The sequence below is a fragment of the Rhinopithecus roxellana genome, chromosome 11 (genome assembly GCF_007565055.1).
Source record: "Rhinopithecus roxellana isolate Shanxi Qingling chromosome 11, ASM756505v1, whole genome shotgun sequence".
NCBI lineage: Eukaryota > Metazoa > Chordata > Mammalia > Primates > Cercopithecidae > Rhinopithecus > Rhinopithecus roxellana.
The window spans coordinates 117,250,158-117,275,917 of NC_044559.1; the positions used below are offsets into that span (position 1 = coordinate 117,250,158).

General features: G+C 40.0%; 1 protein-coding gene across 4 annotated transcripts in view; it reads left to right on the plus strand.

The window, feature by feature from the left end:
* Positions 1-1,258: 1,258 nt before the first annotated feature.
* Positions 1,259-25,760, plus strand: part of STAM (signal transducing adaptor molecule) — an 84,490-nt gene continuing 59,988 nt past the window's right edge. For 3 of the 4 annotated variants that reach the window (XM_030940989.1, XM_030940988.1, XM_010354749.2), the window contains exons 1-2: positions 1,259-1,510; positions 19,774-19,858. In XM_030940989.1, coding sequence (XP_030796849.1) covers positions 1,471-1,510; positions 19,774-19,858 — 125 coding nt within the window. In that variant the 5' untranslated portion in view covers positions 1,259-1,470. The remainder of the gene's footprint in view (positions 1,511-19,773; positions 19,859-25,760) is intronic. The other variant, XM_010354750.2, reaches the window with a different exon arrangement.

Sequence of the window (25,760 nt, forward strand, 5' to 3'; positions counted from 1 at the left end):
CCGAGTAGCTGGGATTACAAGCGCACACCACCACGCCCGGCTAATTTTTTGTATTTTTAGTAGAGACGGGGTTGCACCATGGCCAGGCTGGTCTTGAACTCCTGACCTCTGGTGATCCGCTCGCCTCGGCCACCCAGAGCGCTGGGATTACAGGCGTGAGCCACCGCCCCCGGCCGATCCTTTGTAATTTTTACCTAAATGACAAAACATTATGTAACTGCTACTTTAATTTGAACATTTCACTTTTAGAGGTGGGACTTCATTTTTAATGAATTTTTGTAAGCACTCTTTGATTACTATATATTAATCCTGTGTTGACATGTCAGTATTAGTTTCCATGCTACATTTGGAGGTGCCGTAATTTGGGGGATAATTTCCATAATTTCAATTTACGTACAAGATGAGCTTACTAAGTTTGTTCCAAGTGGGATGCAAAATCTCTAGTAGATCCTCCTTAAAACTTCTCCATGACACAGAAAATAATTTTTGTTGGTTAAACTTAAAAGTAAAATAATTAAATCAACATTTTGGGTTGCTAGGAATCACGCACTGATCAACTTCTAGCTCCAGTTTTTTTGTTCTTTTTTTGCTCAGTCTAGGGAGGCTATCTTGGGCTGTGAAAGGCATGTCACCAACCATCACAGCTGCTGAGTGACTGCACGGTTAGTCAGTAGGTGCCAACGCCCTACTAGCAGAGCTGTCTGCAGATTCCGAAGCCTGGCGTTCAGGGACTCCCGGGAAGGAGCCAGCGTTACCTCAGCCTCTCCGAGGGAGCCTCGCGCCCTGAACACTCCCCTTTTGGGATTCAGGCCAATCCGTTCGGCTCCCATGACTTCATCCGAGCAAATTTGTCACCTCACGCAGCGAATTAAACTGTTTACCTAGAAGATGATCCAAAGGAATTTCCATTTCCTTCCAGAGGGAATACAAGGTTATGATAACCGAGAGAGCGAGACGAAAAATGGGGCACGGCTCTGCCCAAACTCAACCTGCTTTCTTTCTCCTGAGTCTCCCAGTCACTCCGGGGGTTGTTAGTAGGCTTGAGCACGCCTGAAGGACCCCGTCTTCCGGAGACTCCTAGCCAAGGGAAAAGCAGGAAACACAAGAACTAATTCCACTCTTCTGTGTGACTAATTAAAAGAGGAGTCAGGCAGAGGGGACTCCCTGTTCAGCCTTTACTGACGGGGCAGGCTCGGGGCACCTTTGGGACAGGCAGTGCCGAGGTCGCCCAGATTCCCGACAAGCTCCGTGCGGGGGCTTTCTCGGCTCATTGCTGTTGCCGCCGCCGCCGCCGCCGCCGCCGCTGCTGCGGTGGTTGCTGGGTTTGGGTGAGACGAGGAGCTGTCGCGGACCCTGTAGAGTCAGTTTCTGTCGCTCTTTTTACCTGAGGAGTCTTCCTTCCTACGTCGAGCCCTGAATCCCGTGCTGTCGACGGGGGAGTCCCCGCGGACACCTCGGCACGCAGTGGAGATGCCTCTCTTTGCCACCAATCCCTTCGATCAGGATGTTGGTAAGTGTTTTTGCCGCTCCATGCCCATTCCTCACCGGACTGCACGCTCACTCTGCCAGCCCCTTCCTGCATTCAGGACCCTCGGACCAGGGCCGAGGAAGAGCTCGCTCTTCCCCTTTCCTGAGCTTCCCTCCTTCAGAGCTGGGAGGAGGTCGAGGGCTTGGCGCATTCTCTTTGAAAGAAATGGGACTCAGTCCTGTAAAATGGGCCTTGAGCTAGGACCGTAGGTTGCCAAAGAACTGCTGAAGGGGTTGGTGTAAAGGGCCTGGGAGGAGCAGCTGGTGTAGCATCTGGTGCAGGGACTGTGCTTCTGGACGAACAGCGAAGGGTTTAAGGCGTATGTCGACTAGATTAGGATGGTAAACCCTATACCAAAAGTGCTTGCCTAGACAAATAAATGTTGAGCGTCTGGAACTGGCAGAATGTTTTAGGTAAGGTTCCTTAGAGGATTTTAAAATCTTTTTGCAACGGTAACTGAAGGAGGGAGCTCTGGTTAAGGGTAGACTCTCAAAAATGTTGGGAGCAATGAAGATGAAATACTTGGCAATAGCTGAAACTGAATTGAGGACCTGAGCCTTTGGGATGTCTCTCTTAGGCTAGGTCTCTGCACTTAAAAAAGTGTAAAGAAGTGTGGAAGAAGTTGTTGAATCTGGAAAGAGTCTGAAGTGCTACATTTTTGTTGTTTTCTGAATCACTGGTTTTAGGTACTGATTATGTCAATTCAATAGGTTTGCTTTTTGTTTATTTTTTATTTTATTTTATTTTTTTTCTGGCTTGAAGATAATAATTATGGGAATTTGAGTTTCCGGGGAGAGAATTTTGGTTTAATTTGAACACACGTAGGAACTACCTTGGCACACAAGTGCGGAATGAAAGCAAGCCAAATACCATTTCCAAATCCCTTATGGCAGAATGTAATGATTACTGTGAATAAGGAAAACCTTATGAAGTTACTTTATATGTCTGTGTGTATTTTAATTATGAAAGGTGGATGTTGAATTTTGCTTTTTTAACTCTTCCTTAGAGCATGTCACTGAAACTTGGAGATTTATATAAGACTAGAAAAAAGGTTCATCCTTACCTCTGCCACTTCTCAGCTCACAGTGAAATCATAGACATTCTTTGAGTTCCAGTGTTCTTGTCTTTAAAGAGGGGAAAATACATCATTCCATTCTGCGATTAAATGATATGTGTAGAGGGCCTGCTACAGTACCTTTATGTGATAGGCACTTACTAGATGCTACCTTTTTTGTTCCAGCTTAAATGAGTGTCCTGAATCTTAGCAGTGGACGGAACCTTGGAGATCACCGATTATACTTAATGAATTGGAAAATTGCATTTAATTTAATAAGCAGTTAGCACACACTACAGGACACAGTGGCTCAGTGACATAAGAGATACGGTGATGAGCAAGGCCTAGTTGCTGCTCTCAAGCAGTTTTACATCTCACTACATGAATCTCTAGGGGAAGTACTTAAAACAGCTTCTTAGTACTTGTTTCTTCTGTTTACAGTACCTTTGTCTAGTTTTCTTGGTTCTGTATAATTTAGCTAGCAACTACCCAATCACCTTTGTATTCTACTGACTTTGTGAACACGTATTTGCATTGGATTCGGGTAAATTTCTTAATGTCAAACCCGTTCCTAGTACCTGTACCACCCAGTTCAAACACAGGCACCTTCTTGCCTTTATGCTTTTGCCCTGTGCTTACGCTTTTTTTTCTCTTTCAACATATCCTTATGTGTTAAGGCCAACTCAGAATCCAACTTGTTATACCTGAATTATTTCCTGATTGCTGTAGCCAAGGGTTTCTCAGTAGCAACGTTATTGACAGTTTGGACCAGATAAATATCTTTGTCATAGGGGTTTGTCCTGTGCAATGTAGGGTGTTCAGCCTTATGCCAGTGACACCCAGCCCCCACTCATGATTTTAGAAGTCTCAGGACATTGCTAAATGCCCCCTGGAGGGACAAAATACCTCCCAGTTGAGAACCACTGCACTAGTCCACTCTTAATTTCCACCTTCTTACAAAATCCTCTAACTTATTTTAGCATTTTTGTCTTTACCAAATTACTTAGCATTAAAGATATATACTGTATTTTCCTACTTAATGAGTGGTTGCTACATAGAAGGTGTTTAATAAACGTTTGTTGAGTTGAGAATGTGTCAGTTGAGCCTGCCAGATAGTACACTTCTTCAATGTAGCAACATTGTTTTGCTCCAGAAAAGCTTACTTTTAAAAGTTGCTCACGTTTTGGTATTGAACCAATTCTCTTCTCACAGTCTGTGTATTGAAATGTTCCAAAAGGTTTATCTGAGAAGACCCCTCAGAGATTCCCAGTACATAATCTTTGCGCAGATTCCAGTAGACTCCTATATTATTTTTAAATAGTATAACATATGGAATACGGTGTATAAAATACACTTACCATTTTTTTCTTTCACTATGTCATAACCAGTAAGTATGTCATAACATTAAAGTAACTCATTTGATACAATTATTTATCACTTAACGCTTGTATACATTTGCACGTCTTCAAAATTATTTGTCTTCAGTCTTAATCTGAAGCAGAATCAGAAATTCAGTGACTGATTTATTTAACATTTATTATAAAGAGACAAAATGCTGGTGATAGCTTTTCCCTTGAAGAAACACCGAAAGATGTTATTAGGATGTGAGTTCTGTGAGGACAGGGATTTTTGTTTGATTTGTTCACTGCTGTATCCCTGGCTGTAGACCAGTGTTTGGCATGCTGAAGAACTTTCAGTAAACATTTATGGAATAAATGAATCTCATTTTGGACATTATAATTCAAGAGTTGAATTTAGAAGCAATGTAAAGATAACTTATTTCATCAAGTTTTTATTTCAAAGTCTCTAGTGACTTCCACCTTGCCAAATCCAGTGGTCACTTTCTAGTCCATTTGTTTGTTGATCTCTTAAGCATTCCTCTTTGACATACAGTACTTTATTCATGGGATTTCACGACACTAAACTTTTTCTTATTTTCTACTTAGCTTCTTTTAGGTTTTTTTGCTTCTCCTTTTTGTAACTTCTAAAAGTTGAGTGCCCTAGGGCTCAGTTCCGGAGCCTCTTCTTTCCTTCCACTTTTTTTTTTTCCCTTAGAGTATTAGGAAGCAATTTAGCTTAGTGTTCATAATTCAGACTCTGAGGCCACACTGCTTGGATTCAGTCCCAGGTTTGCTGCTTACCGGCAGTGTGATTTTGGGCTAGTTGCTTAGATACTCTGTGTCTCAGTTTCCTTATCTTTAATATGGAATATAAGGGTAATAATAGTTCTTACCTCAGAGAGTTGTTGAGAAGGTTGAGTTAATATTTGTAAAGCACTTAGAAAAATTTCTGTACTTTTTATTAAGATTTTAAAAAGAATCTCATCCAAGTTCTTAGCTTTAAATACCTAGTGTATTCTGGTGACTCCTGGATTTATGTTCTTTTTTTTTTTTTTTTGAGGCGGAGTCTCGCTCTGTCGCCCAGGCTGGAGTGCAGTGGCCGGATCTCAGCTCACTGCAAGCTCCGCCTACCAGGTTTACGCCATTCTCCTGCCTCAGCCTCCCGAGTAGCTGGGACTACAGGCGCCCGCCACCTCTCCCGGCTAGTTTTTTTTTGTATTTTTTAGTAGAGACGGGGTTTCACCGTGTTAGCCAGGATGGTCTCGATCTCCTGACCTCGTGATCCGCCCGTCTCGGCCTCCCAAAGTGCTGGGATTACAGGCTTGAGCCACTGCGCCCTGCCGTGTCTCACTATTCTTACCTTACTTCAGTCGTTGTTATCTCTCATAGTCAGTGGCAAGAGCCTTCTTCCTTTTTTTTTTTTTTTTTTGGAGACGGAGTCTGGCTCTGTCGCCAGGGCTGGAGTGCAGTGGCCGGATCTCAGCTCACTGCAAGCTCCGCCTCCCGGGTTCCCGCCATTCTCCTGCCTCAGCCTCCCGAGTAGCTGGGACTACAGTCGCCCGCCACCTCGCCCGGCTAGATTTTTGTATTTTTTTGGTAGAGACGGGGTTTCACCGTGTTAGCCAGGATGGTCTCGATCTCCTGACCTCATGATCCGCCCGTCTCGGCCTCCCAAAGTGCTGGGATTACAGGCTTGAGCCACTGCGCCCGGCCGAGCCTTCTTCTTTGTTACCACTCTTGCCTCTACAATCAGTTCTCATTTACAAAGGTCAATGATCTTTTAAAAATGTTAGATAATGTCACCTGCTCAGAGCTCTCTTGTAGCTTCCTATCCTACTTAAAGGGTAATGCAAGTTTTTTATTGTGGTTCACAATATGGCTCCTTCCTGTGTGTCTGATATGATTATGCTCTCCAAACTCACTCTCTTGAATTCCAGGGTTTTGAATCTGAACGCTCCAAGCTCATTCCTGCCTCTGTAGCTACGTGGTACTCTTTGCCTGGGATACTCGTCACCCAGGTATTTGAAGGTCTGGATATTCATCACACCCATTCAGGACTCTGTTCAAACGTCATATTCTAAGAGAGGCTTTTCCTAATAATCTTCTGTAAAAAATATCCATCTTGGGCTGGGTGCAGTGGCTCACACCCGTAACCCCTACACTTTGGGAGGCTGAGGCAGGAGGATTCCTTGAGGCCAGGAATTGGAGACTAGTCTGGGCAACATAATGAGACACTGTCTCTACAAACAATAAAAAAATTAGCTGGCATGGTGGTATGCCTGTAGTCCCAGTTACTTGGGATGCTGAATCCAGAGGATTGGTTGAGCCTGGGAGGTCAAGGCTGCAGTGAGCTATGACTGCACTCTTGGCTGGGCAAGAGAGTGAGACCCTGTCTTTAAAAAAGTAAATAAATAAATTTTAAAAAATGCATCTTTACCCTCTCACTCTGTTTCTTTGTTCCATTTTTTTCTTTATAGTACTTAGTTACCTGACATTAATTGATTAATTATCTTTTGTGTGGAATGTAAACTCCATCAAGATGAGAACTTTTCATTTTTTTCCCCTAATACCTTAGGGATAGTGTCTGGTATATAGAAAACACTCAATAATTATTTATCAAATAATGAATTATCGATATTTTTCTAGAACATCAGTCTTGAATTTCTTTTTTTTTTTTTTTTTTTGAGACGGAGTCTCGCTCTGTCGCCCAGGCTGGAGTGCAGTGGCGCGATCTCGACTCACTGCAAGCTCCGCCTCCCGGGTTTACGCCATTCTCCTGCCTCCGCCTCCCGAGTAGCTGGGACTACAGGCCCCTGCCATCTCGCCTGGCTAGTTTTTTGTATTTTTTAATAGAGACGGGGTTTCACCGTGTAGGCCAGGATGATCTCGATCTCCTGACCTCGTGATCCACCCGTCTCGGCCTCCCAAAGTGCTGGGATTACAGGATTGAGCCACCGCGCCCGGCCAGTCTTGTATTTCTATTTGGTGTTCTTTTTTCCCTCCAAAACAAATTCATCTGTCAGAAAGCTGAAGTTAATTTGCCCAGTCTGGCTCTTCATTCATTATTTGCTAGCATTTTTGTTTGTTTTTAAATCTTTTTTACATTAATGTAGATGGGGTTTTGTTATGTTGGCCAGGCTGGTCTTGAACTCCTAGCCTTGAGTGATCTGCCTGCCTCAGCCTCCCAAAGTGCTGGGATTACAGCTGTGAGACACCCGGGCCCAGCCAGTTTGGTAATATATTAGTGTTGTGGTTATCTTGACTTGAAACCGAAGAGGCATCTTTGAATCATTTCCTTGCCTCTGCTAAATCATCATATGTCTTTGTTTCTATAATAGAATATTTGTGTTCCCAGTCAGATTGTTTTGGGCCAGTCCACGTCCTACATACTTGGACATTTTTTTAGTCCGCTTTGCTTAGTCCAGTCAGCCTTATAAATCATAAGCCAGATGAATCTTAAATGTTAGTGTCACATTCTCCTGAAGTGTGGTATGATAGAAAGACCTTGGACTTTGGGTTTAAATTGCACCTGCAGCATTTACTTTTAGTAAATGGGCACAATATATAGTTGGATAGGTATAGGACCCCTTTGAATTCACTTTTTACTTTGGTAAATAGGGATAGAAATATCCATTATACGTCATGTGGATGCTATGAGGATTACTTGTAAAAACACATGACATTCTAACTCTTTACCAGAGTTGAATAGGCTTCAGATATCTCAAGGTCAGCATGTTCAAAACCATTTGAAATTTTTCTTCTCAATTATGCTTTTCATCTGTTTTGATAGTTGGTACCTTAGTTTACTTAGTCATACAAGTCGAGAACTTGGGAGTAATTCTTGACTTCTGTAGTTATAATTTTGTACATTCTAAACAACAAATGTATCCTGTCTACCCTGTGCCAGATACCCTGGTACTGAATATGCCCTCAAGGATTCCAGGTTTGGGTCACCACTCTCTCAGATTAGTATAGTAGTTTCCAGCTGTTCTTCCCTGCCTCCAGTTTTTCCCTAGTTATTTTCCAGGTGGCTGATGTTGATATTTTTAAAATGTAAATCTACGCGTGACCCCTCTGTTTAAAATATTTCTACAGAGGGCTGGGCGTGGTGGCTCACACCTGTAATCCCAGCACTTTGGGAGGTCAAGATGGGCAGATTATGAGGTCAGGAGATCGAGACCATCCTGGCTAACACAGTGAAACCCCGTCTCTACTAAAAATACAAAAAAATGAGCCGAGCATTGTGGCGGGTGCCTGTAGTCCCAGCTACTTGGGAGGCTGAGGCAGGAGAATGGCATGGACCCGGGAGGTGGAACTTGCGGTGAGCCAAGATCACACCACTGCATTCCAGCCTGGGTGACAGAGCAAGACTCTGTCTCAATAAAACAAAAAACAAACAAACAAACAAAATTCTAGAGAATCTACAGCTTTCACAGTACTTTGAACTTTTCAGCAGGGCATGTAAGGCCTCTTACGTTTGGCTTTGTAACTCTTCAGCCTCATCTTCCACTTTTTTCTTACAGGTGTATTTCACTCCTTACCGGTTTTATGCCACTGTGCTCTTCAGATGTGGATCCTCTGGCTTGACATACTTATTTTGTTCATTAATCCTCAGTAAGTTTGTTTTGAGGAGATGATGCATGTAAAGCACTTAGCGTAAGCACCTGAATATAGTAACCAATGGATACGTTTTAGCTCCTTTTATAATCAAGTTAGAAATAGATGTGGAGACTATTGGATTCTAAGGTGTGCAATCAGTTACTGTCAAAACATAGGAGAGAAATGTGAAAATTCAGAATACGAGTTATGTTAACCGTCTGATGTCCACTGGATTAAGAACTTTTTTCTTTGGTTCTTCTGTCCCTATTTTACCTCTCCTCTAAGCTGTTGTTTCTAATGCTTTTAGGTTATCGTTTCTGTTTTGCGCTCCTCCCTGAAATCCTTCCATGCTGTTCTTTTGATACTTCTTTTTCTGGTTAGCAGAACTTCAGGTTGCTTTTTCTTTGCAGATACAATTTCCAGGAGGATCAGGGACATTAGATGAAAGATTTTTGAAGAATTGATTTGCAAAGAGGATAATGTCTTTCAGACTTACTTTTCCATTGGCCATTTTTAATGAACTGTTACATCTCTGGCCTGACTGAATGACAGTCCTTTCCCCACAGCCTAAATGTGACGCGAAGTCATCCTGTCAGCATTTCTCACCTCCCCAGATCTTTGACAGTCATAACTTGAGAAAAATCAAAAGTAGCTGTTTATCAGAAAAAAGTTCTCCAGTCTATTGAAAAGACTATTGAAATTCAAATGAGTCTCTGTGTGTGTTTTTTCTGGGTACTGCTGGGCAGATTTCTCAATCTCCTCTTTTTGAGTATTAGCGTAAGGATAATCTCAGGATAAAATGAGATCATTATGAAGCTTTGAATTCTTCAGAAGCAAGTCTGTTATTTTTGTCGCTTTTCCTTTTCCCACAAACCTTGTTTTTGTCTTAGAAAATAAATAGTTTTGACTTCATTTGCTATTCACAGAACCATGTTGTAGGTAGTTTATATTCTTCTGATTAAGAAAAAAAATACTTGTTCTTTTATAACTGGGAAGAATTGTGCCACTGATTTTGATGATTTTGAGGCAGCCTGAATAAATGATGTGAACAATTTTAGATTTCTAAAGTGGGTTGTGTTTCTGATCCATCCATACAAATTTGAGTCAGATGCTGATTCTATTTATGTGTAGGAAAGTAATGAAGTAGTTCATGAGTGTTCAACATAATATCTGCTGATAACTGTATCATGTGTTCCTGGGTATATCATTAATTCAGGAACTGTAAGATAGCACTCAATTATGATAGGCAATTTATTTATTTATTTATTTATTTTTTTGAGACGGAGTCTCGCTCTGTCGCCCAGGCTGGCAGTGGCCGGATCTCAGCTCACTGCAAGCTCCGCCTCCCGGGTTCACGCTATTTTCCTGCCTCAGCCTCCAGAGTAGCTGGGACTACAGGCGCCCACCACCTCGCCCGGCTAGTTTTTTTTGTATTTTTTAGTAGAGACGGGGTTTCACCGTGTTAGCCAGGATGGTCTCGATCTCCTGACCTCGTGATCCGCCCGTCTCGGCCTCCCAAAGTGCTGGGATTATAGGCTTGAGCCACCGCGCCCGGCCCGATAGGCAATTTATATTTGATCAGATAAACTGTTGACTTTTTAATAAGTTTTAATATGCTTAGCTATTATGTTTTTAAATAAGGCGACAGGTTTTAGAATATAAGTGTGTTCTTTTAAAAAATGCACTTAAAAAAAAAGCCTACTTGGCTACCAGTCAGTAAGAATGATGAATTAATTATTAAAATGCATTACCAGACCAAAGTAATACCATGCTTTCCTTTTTTAAGATGAAGTAAGTGATATTGTTCAGAATGACTCACTCAATATTCTTGGGCTTTAGAGGGGTTGAGTACCTAGGAAGCAGGCTCTGGAACTCCTCAATCAGAGCACTTCCACTTGGGTTTGCTGTATATATTGGGTTTCTTTTAAGATAAAATTCTCTTATAGAGTGTTGAATGATAAATAATTTGAATAGTCTTTGTTTCCTAGGAGAGAGCCTCTAAATCCTTGGAATTTTCTGAGTGACAGGAGCATCTTTGTTATTTATGATGTGCCCCTGGGATAATAGCTTAGTTTATGCTAATAAGATGACTCAGTCTGGGGGCTGGCCATTCCAGAAGGACTAACCATGTGATGAAAGGATTTGGGCTTTGAGTCACAGGACCTCCTGGAAGGATAGGGACATGGAAGTTGAGTTCCACTATGTGGTCAGTTATTTCATAAATCATACCTATATAATGAAACCCCAATTGTAGAATCCATGAAGGTGCATTTCCCAGTCCATTGAAACCTACACTGAAAAACTGAATATCCCACAATAAAAACTAGAAACAAGCTATTTGTGAAAATGCTCTGTGATGTGTGGATTCATCTCACAGAGTTAAATGTTTGTTTTGGTAAAACAGGTTGTTTGTTTTGATAAAACAGTATAAAAACTCTGAACACTGAAGCTCAGTTGAGCATTCTGGTAGGTGATACACACTGATGTGCTCAGAGGGTGATGAAGCTTCCTAGCACAGAGCTTTCTGTTTCAGACCCTCCCAGATCTAGCTCTAAACAGGTGATTGTTTGTATCTGGGGGTCTGCATTCATGGATTCAAAGAACAGTGGATCAAAACTTGTAGAGGAAAAAATATGATGTCAGTACCAAACACATAGAGACATTTTTCTTGTCATTATGCCCTATACAGTATAATTATTTACATAACATTTACATTGAATTAGGTATGATAAGTAATCTAGAGAATTTAAAGTATATGGGAGGATGTCCACAGGCTTTATGCAAATACAATGCCATTTTATATTAGGAACTTGAGCATCCATGCATTTTGGTATCTGTGGAAGGTCCTGGAACTAATCCCACATGTATACCAAGAGACAACTGCATGTCTCTATTGGCTGGTCCGGATTTGTGTTTTTTATGATAAAGCTCTAATTGTAATAAAGTGCTTTCTGAGTTATGTGAGTTGCTATAGTGAATTATCAATCCTAAAGGATAGTGGGAACTCCCCGTTTGTATCCAGTTGGTCAGAAGTGCCTGGGGATCCCAGAGCTTGTGCCTGAGGTTTGAAGTGAAGGGAGTCTTACGGACTTCAACTTGTGAAGTCTTTGCTGGCTGGGTAATTAGCATCGGAAGTATGCTAGCCCTCTGAGTAGTTAGCAGTACATTGTAGAGGGTTTCTGCATTTGAAAGTTAAGTTTGAAAACCATGAAACCAGGTATTATTTAAGGTCAATGTGCTACTATGACTTTTTGTGGCTTCCATATTGCAGATACATCAGTAGTCTTATCATTTTTTGAGCACTTAGACTGAGAGCATTGTTACTGAAATAATTCCCCAAAGTAAAACTTACTGTTTTCAAGGGATTTACAATATATTACTAAAACTTGAACAATGATAGGTAAATTTGATCTAGTTCTCTGCATTTCCCTCTTCCAAACCACTTTCACATATTGGTGATAGATTAATGCTTTTCAAAAACATCCAGTTCTTGTTTTATTTCCTTGTTTAGAACTCTTGGCATTCTGATGTTTCTTGAAGCAGTACAAATACCTGAGCTAGTATTTTAGGTCTTAATTTTGTTCTGTTATTATTCCAAACTTTCACAAAGTAGTATGTATTTCAGCCAGCCTAGATTCTTCATTATGCTTCTTTTCTGTTTTGATTTTAGTTTTTACTTTATTCACTTAATTAGAAACAAATGAATTTATTATTCTGTCCTCTTCTTATTTTCTAAATATATCAGGAAGCCCTTTCTGATTCTCCTCTTCTCTCTCTCCAGGCTCTTTACCTTTCTTTCAGTTTGCTTTGGGCTTTGCGTTATTTGAAACCCTTTCAATCTTACATTTAAGTCTATCTGCTGGTTGCACTTCCTTTCTTAGATTGTAAGCTACTTCTGGTAGGGTATGGCACGGACAGGAAGGCTATTCCATTTTGCTGATTGTCATGCATGTCTGTGTGAAGAGACCATCAAACAGGCTTTGTGTGAGCAATAAAGCTTTTTAATAACCTGGGTGCAGGTGGGCTGAGTTTGAAAAGAGTCAGCGAAGGGAGATAAGGGTGGGACCATTTTATAGGATTTGGGTAGGTAAAGGAAAATTACAGTCAAAGGGGGGTTGTTTTCTGGTGGGCAGGAGTGGGAGTCACAAGGTGCACAGTAGGGGAGCTTTTTGAGCCAGGATGAACCAGAAAAAAGGACTTTCACAAGGTAATGTCATCACTTAAGGCAAGGACCGGCCATTTTCACTTCTTTTGTGGTGGAATGTCATCGGTTAAGGTGGGGCGGGGCATTTTCACTTCTTTTGTGATTCTTCAGTTACTTCAGGCCATCTGGGCGTATGCGTGCTAGTCACAGGGGATGCGATGGCTTGGCTTGGGCTCAGAGGCCTGACACTGAGTACGTGTTCAAATTTTATAATTGCCTGCAAGTAAATTGCTTTATTGAGATCACGAATTGTTTGGATCTGTGTATTAATTCTTATGCAAGGAATTAATTTGTGTGAATAATCTGCTTTTGCTATCTTCTATGCTATAAGATTTTAGGGTAGCTAGGTAGGTAGCTAATAACCCATTGGTTATCCACTTGGTCTTTACTAGATGCTTATTTTAGTTCTCCAGTGGTAGTAACTAACTAGCAGGTGATGCTGTGATATATAGCAGGTATTATACACCTGTAAAATATTTGGTCAGAGTTGACTGCTTTCTATTTTCTGCATTTAAACTCACATGACCTACCTTCCGCTCTCAGTAGTAGGTCAAAATGAGGAAATAAGTGTACTCTGTTGATCTAGGCAGCAGGGCATAGGGGAGAGTATGGAAGCAAGAATTTCATTATCACATGGTCAAGAGCAACCATTACAGATAAAAATGTTGGTATGAGTCATTTCCACCCTCCCCCCAACCCATCTCTGTTTAAAAAATAGAGACTGCTGTTGAGGAGCTTGGTGATGTTATCTTTCAGCATATCTGCTCTTTGAATTGCAGTGTTCCAGTCAAGACTGGTTACCCTCTGCTTCTGTACAGCTGTTGTTATGGAATATAATGACTTTTTAAAAGTATTTTTTCTCCTACTTATATTCTTTTTCTCTTAAGTTGCTTTTTTCTTTTTCTTTTTTTGGTCTTTTTCTTTATCTTCCACATTAGAAGATAGTTCCCTCACACCTGTAATCCCAGCACTTTGGGAGGCCGAGGTGGGTGGATCACCAGGTCAAGAGATCAAGACCATCCTGGCTAACATGGTGAAACCCCGTCTCTACCAAAAATACAAAAAAATTAGCTGGGCGTTGTGGCACTCACCTGTAGCCCCAGCTACTTGGGAGGTTGAGGCAGGAGAATCGCTTGAACCCAGGAGGTGGAGGTTGCAGTGAGCCAAGATCACACCACTGCACTCCAGCCTGGGTGACAGAGCGAGACTCCGTCTCAAAAAAAAAAAAAAAAAAGATAGTTCCAAATAGCTTGCTTGTTTGCCCATGGCTAATACTGGAGAAATCAAAATCACATTGGAAGTTCTCATCATGTGGTTAGGTCTCACTGACTTTTACCTTCACTGTAGGTTGGTCTGGTGGGCCGTTGGCTATGGAGTTCTGCCTCTCCAATCCTCCCCCTGCAATATTACTGTCTTTAGGTCTTTCGTCTTGGGCTGACATAGAGCCCCCCAGAAAAGAGTCTTCTAATTTCTTGGAGGGTAACAGTTCCAAATGTTGAATCAGCCTTGCATACCTGGGATGAATCTTAACTGGTCATGGCATATGTAATTCTTCTTATACATTGTTGGATTCAGTTTGCTGATATTTTTTGTTACCGGTGGAAGGTGTCCGAGTTATTGGCAGTGTGTCTGTACGGGTCTGCAGCAATCTCAGTTCTTGCCTCCTCAAAAGAGAGAATTCAACTGAGGGGCATAAGGCAGAAAAAGAGATTGAGGCAAGTTTCAGAGCAGGCATGGAAGTTTATTAAGAAGCTTTACAGCAGTAAAGAAAGGAAAGTGCACTTGGAAGAGATCTGAGTGGGCGATTTGAAGAATGAGTGCGGTGTTGAACCTTGATCCCAGGACTCCATAGGTTGGCCCCTTTCCTATGATTCTTCCCTTAGGGTGGGTGGCCCGCATGCGCAGTGCCCTCCTTATACCTGGGAGGTGAGCATGCACAGTGTGTTCAGGAAGTTGGATGCATGCCTATCGGAGGCTTTCTTCCCTTTTCTGGTGGAGTGCCCTGGGAAGGTCATATACTGCCATTTTGTCTCGTAATGCACATGTCTGGACTCACTCACCCGATACCTGGGATTTTATTGGAGCCCCTTTTTTTGCTTCTCCCTGGTGCCTGCATTCAATTAACACTTTAATGTTAACACTTGTGGACTGTTAGGAGCTTGTTTCTCCCTGGTGCAGGCTGCCAATTTATCACTTTTAGAGAGGCAATGTGATAATTGCTGAATCACCCAACATTCCTAGTGGGTGAGAACCCTCTCCTGCCCTGCTCATACCTGTCTTACTACCTGTAACATTTTGTTGGGGATTTTTGCATTTATGTTCATGAGAGATATTGACCTATAGTTTTCTTGTAATATTTTTGTCTGGTTTTGGTATTAGAGTAATGCTGGCCTCATAGAATGAGTTAGGAACTATCCCCTCTGCTTCTATATACTGGAAGAGATTACACAGAATTAATATAATTTTTTCCTTAAATGTTTGGTAAAATTCACCAGTGAACCCATCTGGGCCTGTGCTTTCTGTTTTAGAAGATTATTAATTATTGATTCAGTTTTTTAAATAGACGTGGGCCATTTAGATTGTCTATCTCTTGTATGTATTTCGGTAGATTATGTCTTTCAAGGAATTGGTCCATTTCATCTAGGTTATCAATTTTGTGGGCATAGAGTTGTTCATAATATTCCTTCATTTTCTTTTCAGTGTCCATGGGATCTGTAGTGATGTCCCTTCTTTGATTTCTGATGTTAGTAATTGGTGTTTTCTCTCTTTTTTTCTGCCTTAGTTTAGCTTGGCTAGCAGCATATCGGTTTTATCGATCTTTTAAAATAACCAGCTTTTGGTTGTGCTGATTTTCTGTATTGGTCTTATGTTCAGTTTCATTGGTTTCTGCTCTAATTTTTGTTGTTTGTTTTCTTCTGCTTGCTTAGTTTGGATTTAATTTGCTCTTCTAGTTTCCTAAGGTAGAAGCTTAGATTATTTATTTTAGATCTTGATTCTTTTTAAAAATATGTATTCAATGCTATAAATTTCCCTCTAACCACTGCTTTTGTTGCATCCCACAAATTTTGAGAAGTTGTATTTTCATTTAGTTCAAAATATTTTAACATTTCTTTTAAGTTTTTTTTTGACTCTCGTTTAGAAGTGTGTTAATCTCCATATACTTTGGTGTTTTCCAGCTATCTTTCTGTTACTGATTTCTAGTTTATTCCATTGTAATCACTATGTGATTTCTATATTTTTTAGATTTTCGTCTTGGTTTGTTTTATGGCCCAGAAGGTAGTCTGTCTTGGTGAATGCTGCATGTGAGCTTGAGAATAATGTGTATTCTGTTGTTTTTGGATGAAGTAGTCCATAGATGTCCATTGTCAATGATACACAGTTGGTTAATGGTGTTGTTGAGTTCAACTGTGTCCTTTCTGATTTTCTGCCTACCTGACCTGTCCATTTCTTTTTTTTTTTTTTTTGAGACGGAGTCTCACTCTGACGCCTAGGCTGGAGTGCAGTGGCACGATCTCGGTTCACTGCAACCTCCACCTCCTGGGTTCAAGCAATTCTTCTGCCTCAGCCTTGCCACCACACCTGGCTAATTTTTGTATTTTTAGTAGAGATGAGGTTTCACCATATTGGCCAGGCTGGTCTTGAATTCCTGACCTCGTGATCCACCCGCCTTGGCTTCTGAAAGTGCTGGGATTACAGGAATGAGCCACCATGCCCAGCCTGACCTGTTCTTTTCTGATGGAGGGATGTTGAAGTGTCCATGTGGAATAATGGCTTCTCTGTTTCTCCTTGCAGTTCTATCCATTTTTGCTGCATGTATTTTGGCATTCTTTTGATAGGCACATACTTGTTAAAGATTGTTTTGTTTTTCTGGAGAATTGAACCCTGTGTAGTGTGCCTCTTTATCTCTGATAACTTTAATTGCTCTGAAGTCTAATCTGTCTGAAAATAATATAGCTTTTTCTTTTTACTAGTTTTAGCGTAATGTATCTTTCTCCATCTTTTTACATTTTTTTTTTTTCCAGACAGGGTCTCATTCTGTCACCCAGACTGGAGTGCAGTGGTGCAATCTTGGCTCACCGCAACCTCCACCTCCCGGGTTTGAGTGATCCTCCCATCTCAGCCTCCTGAGTATGCTCAGCTAATTTTTGTTTTTTTTTTGTAGAGAAGAGGTTTTGTCATGTTGCCCAGACTGGTCTTGGACCCCGGGCTCAAGTGATCTGTCCACGTCGGCCTCCCAAAGTATTGGGATTACAGGCGAAAGCCACTGTGCCTGTCCTCATCCTTTTACTTTTAATCTCTGTGTGTTTTTATGTCTAAAGTCAGTTTCTAATACACAACATATAGTTGTGTGTTGTTTTTTGATTCGCTCTGACAATTTCTGTCTCTTAATTGGTATAGTATGTAGACCATTGACATGTAAAGTGACTGTTAATGTACTTGTGTTAATATCTACCATATTTGTTACTATTTTCTATTCATAGCCCATGTTCTTTGTTCCCATTTTCTATTTCACTCTTTTTTTGACTTTTGGCTTTTGTGATTTTAATTAAGCAGTTTACATGATTCCATTTTATCTCCTTAGCATATCAGTTATACTTTTTTTTTTTTTTTGAGATGGAGTCTCGCTCTGGTGCCCAGGCTGGAGTGCAGTGGCGCGATCTTGGCTCACTGCAAGCTCCGCCTCCCAGTTTCACGCCATTCTCCTGCCTCAGCCTCCTGAGTAGCTGGGACTTTTTTGAAAAACTTTTTTGTTTTTTTAGTAATTGCCCAGGAGTTTTCAATATACATTCACAACTAATCCGAGTCTGCTTTCAGATAACACTGTACTACTTCATGCGTAATGCAAGTACCTTATAATAAATAAAAGTATTATGAATTCCTCCCATTCTACTTCCTTCCATGTAAGTAGAATGAATGAAATGAATGAAGTAAGCATTCATTCATTCTACTTACATGGAAGCATACATAAGAATATCAGAATATATATAAAATCATAGGTAATGAATGCATTGTTGCTGTTATTTTGAATAAACTATTTTCTGTTAGATTAAGAAGAAAAATAAAAATAAAAGTTATTATTTTTACCTTCAGGTATTCCATCTCTATTCTCTTCCTCATTGTTTTTTTTTTTTTTTAGAAAGAGATAGGATCTTGCTCTGTCGCCTAGCTGGAGTGCAGTGGTACGATCATAGCTAACTTCAGGCTCGACCTCCTGGGCACAAGTAATCTCCCACTTCAGCCTCCTCAGTAGCTGGGAATACAGGTGCATGCCACCAGGCCCAGCTAATTATTTTTTTAAAAATGAGGTCCTGTTCTGCTGCTCAGACTGGTCTCCAATTCCCATCCTCAAGTGACCCTCCCACCTTGACCTCCCAAAATGCTGGGATTACAGGCATGAGCCACCCTGCCCAGCCTCTAATGCTGTTTTTTTCTTTATGTAGATCCAAGTTTCTGACTTAAATCATTTTTCTTCTTTGTGAAGAAGTTCTTCTAACATTGCTTGCAAGGCAGGTGTACTTGCAGTAGATTCCCTCAATTTTTGTTTGAGAAAGTGTTTATTTCCTCTTCACTTTTGAAGAATAATTTCTTTTTTTTTTTTTTTTTTGAGACAGAGTCTCGCTCTGTCACCCAGGCTGGAGTGCAGTGGTACGATCTCGGCTCACTGCAAGCTCCGCCTCCCAGGTTCACGCCATTTTCCTGCCTCATCCTCCCCAGCAGCTGGGACTACAGGTGCCTGCCACCACGCCCAGCTAATTTTTTTGTATTTTTGGTAGAGACGGGGTTTCACCATGTTAGCCAGGATGGTCTCGATCTGACCTAGTGATCCACCCACCTCGGCCTCCCAAAGTGGTGGGATTACAGGCGTGAGCCACTGCGCCCGGCCGGCGAAGAATAATTTCTTTTTTTTTTTTTTTTTTTTTTTTTTTGAGACGGAGTCTCGCTCTGTCGCCCAGGCTGGAGTGCAGTGGCGGGATCTCGGCTCACTGCAAGCTCCGCCTCCCGGGTTCCCGCCGTTCTCCCGCCTCAGCCTCCGAGTAGCTGGGACTACAGGCGCCCGCCACCGCGCCCGGCTAGTTTTTTTTTGTATTTTTAGTAGAGACGGGGTTTCACCGTGTTAGCCAGGATGGTCTCGATCTCCTGACCTCGTGATCCGCCCGCCTCGGCCTCCCAAAGTGCTGGGATTACAGGCTTGAGCCACCGCGCCCGGCAAGAATAATTTCTTAGGATAAATAACAAGCAATTATTTTCTCTGAACACTTAAATAAATTTTTATTTAAGGAAATACATTCAGTCAAAACTTGGTTTTCTTTCCTTCCGTCCCCTCTCCATATTATCAAAAAAATACATCAACAAAACTAGCTAAATAATTAACTTAATTACCTGAAACTTTTTTTTTTTTTTTTTTTTTTGAGACAAAATCTTGCTCTGTTGCCCAGGCTGGAGGGTAATGGCACGATCTCAGCTCACCACAACCTCCGCCTCCCGGGTTCAAGCGGTTGTCAGCCTCCTGAGTAGCTGGGATAACAGGCATGTGCCACCACAGCCGGCTAATTTAGTGTTTTTAGTAGAGACGAGGTTTCTCCGTGTTGATCAGGCTGGTCTTGAACTCCTGATCTCAGGTGATCCACCCGCCGCGGCCTCCCAAAGTGCTGGGATTATAGGCGTGAGCCACTGTGCCCTGCTACCTGAAACATTTTTGTAAAGATTTACTAGCAAGTAAATAAGCTTTTGTTAATGAAAATAATATTTCTTATTTTAGTCTATTTGCAGATGGTGGTAGACCTATGTATAATTATTTTTATAAAGAAAAATCAATGCATTATATTTTATACTAAGAAGCAACTGCATTGTGAATAGGGAAAATAATTGCAAGAGATAATGAGGGTACATCTTTTCAAGATGGCCATGAAAATAACTGGAATGCTGGCAACTATTCTGATTTGTTGTTAAGACTTGATTATACTATAGTTTTGTGATTTAAATGTGATTATATATATTTTAAATATTTTAAAAATAATGTTTCTGCAATCCCCTTTACAATCTACAGAGAAAGCAACCAGCGAGATGAATACTGCTGAGGACTGGGGCCTCATTTTGGATATCTGTGATAAAGTTGGTCAGTCTCGCACTGGGTGAGTATTTAGCATTTCAAAGGATTTTTATTCTTCCTTTTTAAAAAACACGAAGGGCCAGGTGCAGTGGCTTGCACCTGTAGGCCCAGTGCCTCGGTAGGATGAGGTGGGAGGATCGCTTGAGCCCAGGAGTTGGAGGCTGCCGTGTGTGATGATTACATGCATGAACAGCCAATGTACTGCAGTCTGGGCAACATAGTGAGACCCCCGTCTCTTAAAAAAGAAAGATCAGGAGGTAAAGTATATTACCATTTCGTTTAAAAAGAGAGTATTTTTATTAGAAAGAATTGAAGAATCATCCCATTTGGGTTATATACCTTTTAACCAGTTAGGGTAACATGACTGGTAAAAAGTTGATACTTTAATCACCCTCCTTCATATTTTCTTTTGCAGTCTCGTTTTTTCCACTGATTTTAGAGTTATTAGTGATTTCTCAGTTACCAAGTTTCATGGTTATTTCTGAGTTCTTTTCTCCTTTGTCAGATTTGCAACATTCCAACTAATGAATCAGGTGGAATTGAAAAGAAATTTTTTCTTTCTGTTGAAAGATTAGGGGAATTGAATCTTAAACTTTTTTGGCATATATTACAGAGCTTTCCAAACAGTACAATAATTGGATTACTTGGTGTGGATATGGGTGATTTCTTCAGCTCCTGGGCTAACAGCATTTAGCCTTTAGCAGTTTCATTTACTGCTTTGTGCCACACAAATTGTGTTATCTTATTTGTGCGCTTTCATGTGAAAAAGATTAGGAAGCACTCACTGTTGCATTATATACTTGATATCTGCAGTGGTAATATTAAGCCTTTGCTAGTGTCTTCTTTGCCTCTTCTTCCTTCACCCCTAAATAGAGATGTTCCTAAAACTTTCCCTGATTCGTTTTTTATTTTTAAGATTTTTTTCTTTTGTTCTCACAACTTCCAGCTGTCTTTATGTAGATGGCATCTGTATTTTCAGCTCTTCTTACTCAAACACTTGCCTTGTGGACTCTGCATTATTTGTGAATATCGTTCTATATAAGCCGTCATCTCACCATCTAAAAACCAGAACTCCTGTCTCTTTTTGCTTTAAACCTACTTTCCTTCAGTTTTTCCATTTCTATTAATGACAAGATGATTCTTTCATTGCACTGAAAACTTGAGTCACCTCCACATTTATTACTTATTTCTATCCATCTGCCTTCATAATCTCTCTCAAAATGTTGACGTTTTAAAGTCTCCTTAATCAAGTTTTTGAGCATGGCCAAATGGTGGGGAGACAGTTTTCTTCATGGGCTGTCTACTGTCCACTCTAGCTTTTTTTGGCCCCTAATGTCCTCCCACTATGAGGTTCCCAAAGAATCTCCCAAATGTGGTCCCATTCATCCCCTTTGTTGTATTTACATTATATTCTGGTCTGGTTCATTAATTGAAAATTTTTAACTACTGTATGTTACATATCGTGTTCCCTTTTCTCCATTTTTATTTGCCCTACTTAACTTTGGACATTCCTTACCTTGCCTAGGCTAGCGAATTAATCCACTGGCATTTCTTTCCGTTTCCATCTCTCTTTTTTTTTTTCTTTTTTTTGAGACGGAGTCTCGCTCTGTCACCCAGGCTGGAGTGCAGTGGCCGGATCTCAGCTCACTGCAAGCTCCGCCTCCCGGGTTTACGCCATTCTCCTGCCTCAGCCTCCCGAGTAGCTGGGACTACAGGCGCCCGCCACCTCGCCCGGCTAGTTTTTTGTATTTTTAGTAGAGACGGGGTTTCACCGTGTTAGCCAGGATGGTCTCTATCTCCTGACCTCGTGATCTGCCCGTCTCGGCCTCCCAAAGTGCTGGGATTACAGCCTTGAGCCACCGCACCCGGCCGCGTTTCCATGTCTTTTCTAATTCTTATATCCAGTTGCCATATAACTGTGTTCATGTTACTCTCCTACCTTCCATACTGAGTTCAGTTTAAACTCCTTAGTCTTCTGAATCATTCATTTTCATTTTTTTCCCTCCTGTATAACATTCATTTCAGCTCAACTATTTGAGTTCCAGTGCTTTTTTTCTACCTTAGTTTGATGCTTTTGGTCCTTTTGTTTCTTGAGGATGGAATGTTTTCCTCTTTAATTTCCCGTCTATGTGTCTCATATCCTTTCAGACCTAATGTAGATATCACTTCTTCCACAAAGCTTTTCCTTATCCCCTTTACTGACAATGATATGATCCTCCGAATCCTGAAAGCACTCTATCAAAACTATTCTTACTTGTGTTTTTTCCTGCATTTTAGTAACTTACATCTAATGAACTTAAGTTTCTTAGATATACACCTAGTAGATTTGTAGAGTGAATGGTCCATGAACTTTTGTTGCGCATGGGAAAGAAGCCAGTAGCTTAGTGGTGGAGATCATGTACTCTGGAGGGAGATTGCCTGGGTTCAAATCCTGGCTCTAGCCGTTTAGCTGTGTCATGCTGAGTAAGTAACTTACCTTTCTGGGCCTTTCTTTTCCAGTTTGTCACCTGATAATAATAATAGTATCATCTTCATAGGGGAGTTGTTGTGACTGTGAGATTAGTTTTATCAAGTGTTTATAACAGTATCTGGCACATGGCTGAATGAGTGCAACTCTGCGTGCTTTTGATTGAAGTCATATTTTGTGACAGTTTCTGTTGAAGACTGGATACCAAGCTAGACCACTTCGTGTGGATTTTGGAGATAAAAATGTTGTCTATCTTTATAACTGCAAAGTCCCTCCTCTTGCTCTTCACTCTCTTGGTTTCCTTTTTATCTTTACTTTGGTGTTTTTCATTTTGTAGACGCTTTCTGTAATAATGGGGTCAATTGCTTGAAGTTGTTTGTCAAAAGGCAAACCCCCTTTTACAACTATAAAGATTCCATATTTTTCCAGTTAAAAAATCAATTTGTAATGCATCTGAAATTCTGTATGATGTAGCACAAAGCTGTAGAGATCAATTTGTTTTCCTTCATGTTAACATTATTATGCCAGAAATGTTTATTAGTTATTCTTTTCCCTATTTTATTTCCTTTCATATTTGAAATTTGCTAACTTATAGCTTTAAAAATATTTTTTGCCTTTTTGTTTTTATCCAGTATCAATAAGTTTAGATACATGCTCTTTTTTTTTTAGTTTTTCAAATTTATTTTTAAACTGCATACTTTCTCTCAGTATATTCCTTAATATTTGAATTGTCAGTTGGGGATTTTAATTGGCATTATACTAAATCTGTTAATTTACTTCGGAAATATTTTCAACTTCAGTGAATTCGGTAATGAAGGTGGCTCTGTTTGTTCTTTTAGTCAGTGTTTTTTCCTTTTCTTCTTCCTTCCCTCATTTTTTTTTTTTTTTTTGAGACAGAGTCTCGCTCTGTCACCCAGGCTGGAGTGCTGTGGCCGGATCTCAGCTCACTGCAAGCTCCGCCTCCCGGGTTCACGCCATTCTCCTGTCTCAGCCTCCCGAGTAGCTGGGACTACAGGCGCCGCCACGTCGCCCGGCTAGTTTTTTGTAGTTTTTAGTAGAGACGGGGTTTCACCGTGTTAGCCAGGATGGTCTCGATCTCCTGACCTCGTGATCCGCCCGATTCGGCCTCCCAAAGTGCTGGGATTACAGGCTTGAGCCACCGCGCCCGGCCTCCTTCCCTCATTTTTTCTTCCCACTTACTCACTTAGTTTTGACTCCTTTAATAGTTATTGCTTTCTGGTTCTTTTAAATCCCCATTAAGTTAATCTTCAAGCATTTATTGTGTGCATAAATGGGATATCTTGTTATATAGCTCTTGTTAATAAAGAGTTGTTTGAAAAGGATTAAGCAATAATTGAGATACTGTTCTAGTATTACTGAGGTTTTAAAAAGTATCAGGCCTTCAGTAATTGCTCCTGTATGTGGTTTCTTTCAATAATACTGTTTAACATACATCTCCAGTTGTGTTTTCTGTTTCTTGTTCTCCCTTGATAATCTTGTATTAGGAAATGGTAAACATAAGGGTCATATTAGGACATTCATGGGCCATAGGCATTTTTGACTTCTTGGGCCCCTCTTTCTATTAAAAAAATTAAAACTGTTTTACATTGTTTTAAGGAAAAATTTATTAGTAGTATATATTGAAACATTTTCTTTGAAGCAAAAGTTCACTTTTTTCTTCTTATTTTAAAAGAAATTAAAACATTTTCATATACTTCTAAAATTACTGTGAGTCCTATGCACTGTGTCTACATGCCTAATGCATATACAGAATTGGGTTATATATTCACAGGTCAACTTAGTAATAGCAAATTGTTAGGTTTCTTTCAGGTGAGCACTAAACTGTGGGATACTTATTGTGTCCTTCCTAATATGTCATTTGTTTTTATTTTTGTGCTAAAATACATATATATGATAAAATTAACTATTTTAAAGTGTTCACTTTAGTAGCATTAAGTACACTCACATGCCCACTGTCTGCCTCCAGAACTTATCCATCATCCCAAACTGAAACCCTGTGCCCATTAAACACTAACTCATTCCCCTTTCCTCCAGCTCCTCTGAAACATTTGTAATTTGTCCTTAATATTTTAAATCATTTTATAATTAGTATATATGGACAACTTATAGAAATCTGGTTTATGTTTTGTAGGAACCTGTGATTGGATATGGGTTGCTGATGTCAGCATAAGAATGTTGAACAGTATCGTAGGCTGCCATTGAGGTATTCTAAATACCTGATGTGCTTTAGAGAAGATTAAAACGTGTAAGTGGGATGAGAGGGAAAAGGGGACATGAGTTTTCCAGAGACAAATTCATAGAGTCTTTTGAAGTAGAGGGATGTTGTAGATTGGAATGCAGTTCAGAAGTGATTTGTGTATCAGGCAACAATCTAGGTTTAGAAAAATAATTATTATTTCCATTTGGTGCTAGCCTGAAATTTTATAAAGTGCAGCGATCTTTTTAAGAGGACAGATTCAGAGATGGTAGGAGGACTTTAGGAGGAGGATTTCACTTTCAGTAATACTGTATTTTTTAAATCAAAATGATTTGTAGCTAGTAATATATGTAGAATTATTTAGAGGATAAATAAAATGAAATAGTTCATATTAACCTTTGTTTTTCTCTTTTGGCTTCTTTTTAAAAAGTCATCTGTCTTAGAATTATGGTAGTTTGAAAAATATTCTTAGGTTTTAAAGGGGGAGAAGAGAGCTATTATTGTGAAGTTTCATTTAGTCAGAACTGTGACCCAGAAACATGGCTGTCAGTGGTGCTGTGAAAATTTTTTCTTAATTCCTTCTCTTAAAAAGAAATCCAGACAAACCCATTTTCTGTTCTTTAAACTACACATATACATATGTGTATGTATTTTTGTTTGTTGATTTAAAGAGATACGCATGCTTATATATTCTTTTAAAAATAGGTATATATTCACATGGCTCAAATATTAAAACAGTTTAAAAAGGTGGACATTGTGACAGGTCTAATTCCTCTCCCTGTTTTGCTGCTCTTATCTTCTATAGGCTAACACTTCTGTATATTTTGTATCTTTCCATTATTCTTTTATACAAATGTGAATACATTTTCCCCCATTTACATGTAATAAGCATATTGTATATACTCTTCTGCATTTATTAATTACTTATTATCACTTATTGACTGCTTATTGTATCCTGTCAGTCTTAGAAATGTATTTTTTTGAGTCTATTAGTATTGGACAAATTTAGAAATTATTTTGTAGTTTAACATTAATTTTTGGTTAGTGGCATGTAGAATAATACATACACATAATTACTGAATAAAAATTAATAATTTTTAGTAATTATCTCAATTTCAGAAAACCTACTAGATGTAATCCCTGTTTACTTCATTTAGGTTGTAGTTTTTTTTTTTTTTTTTAAGCTTGAAGTACTTGATTATGCCAAACCTAAAACTTTTAACAAACATTCTAAAATTT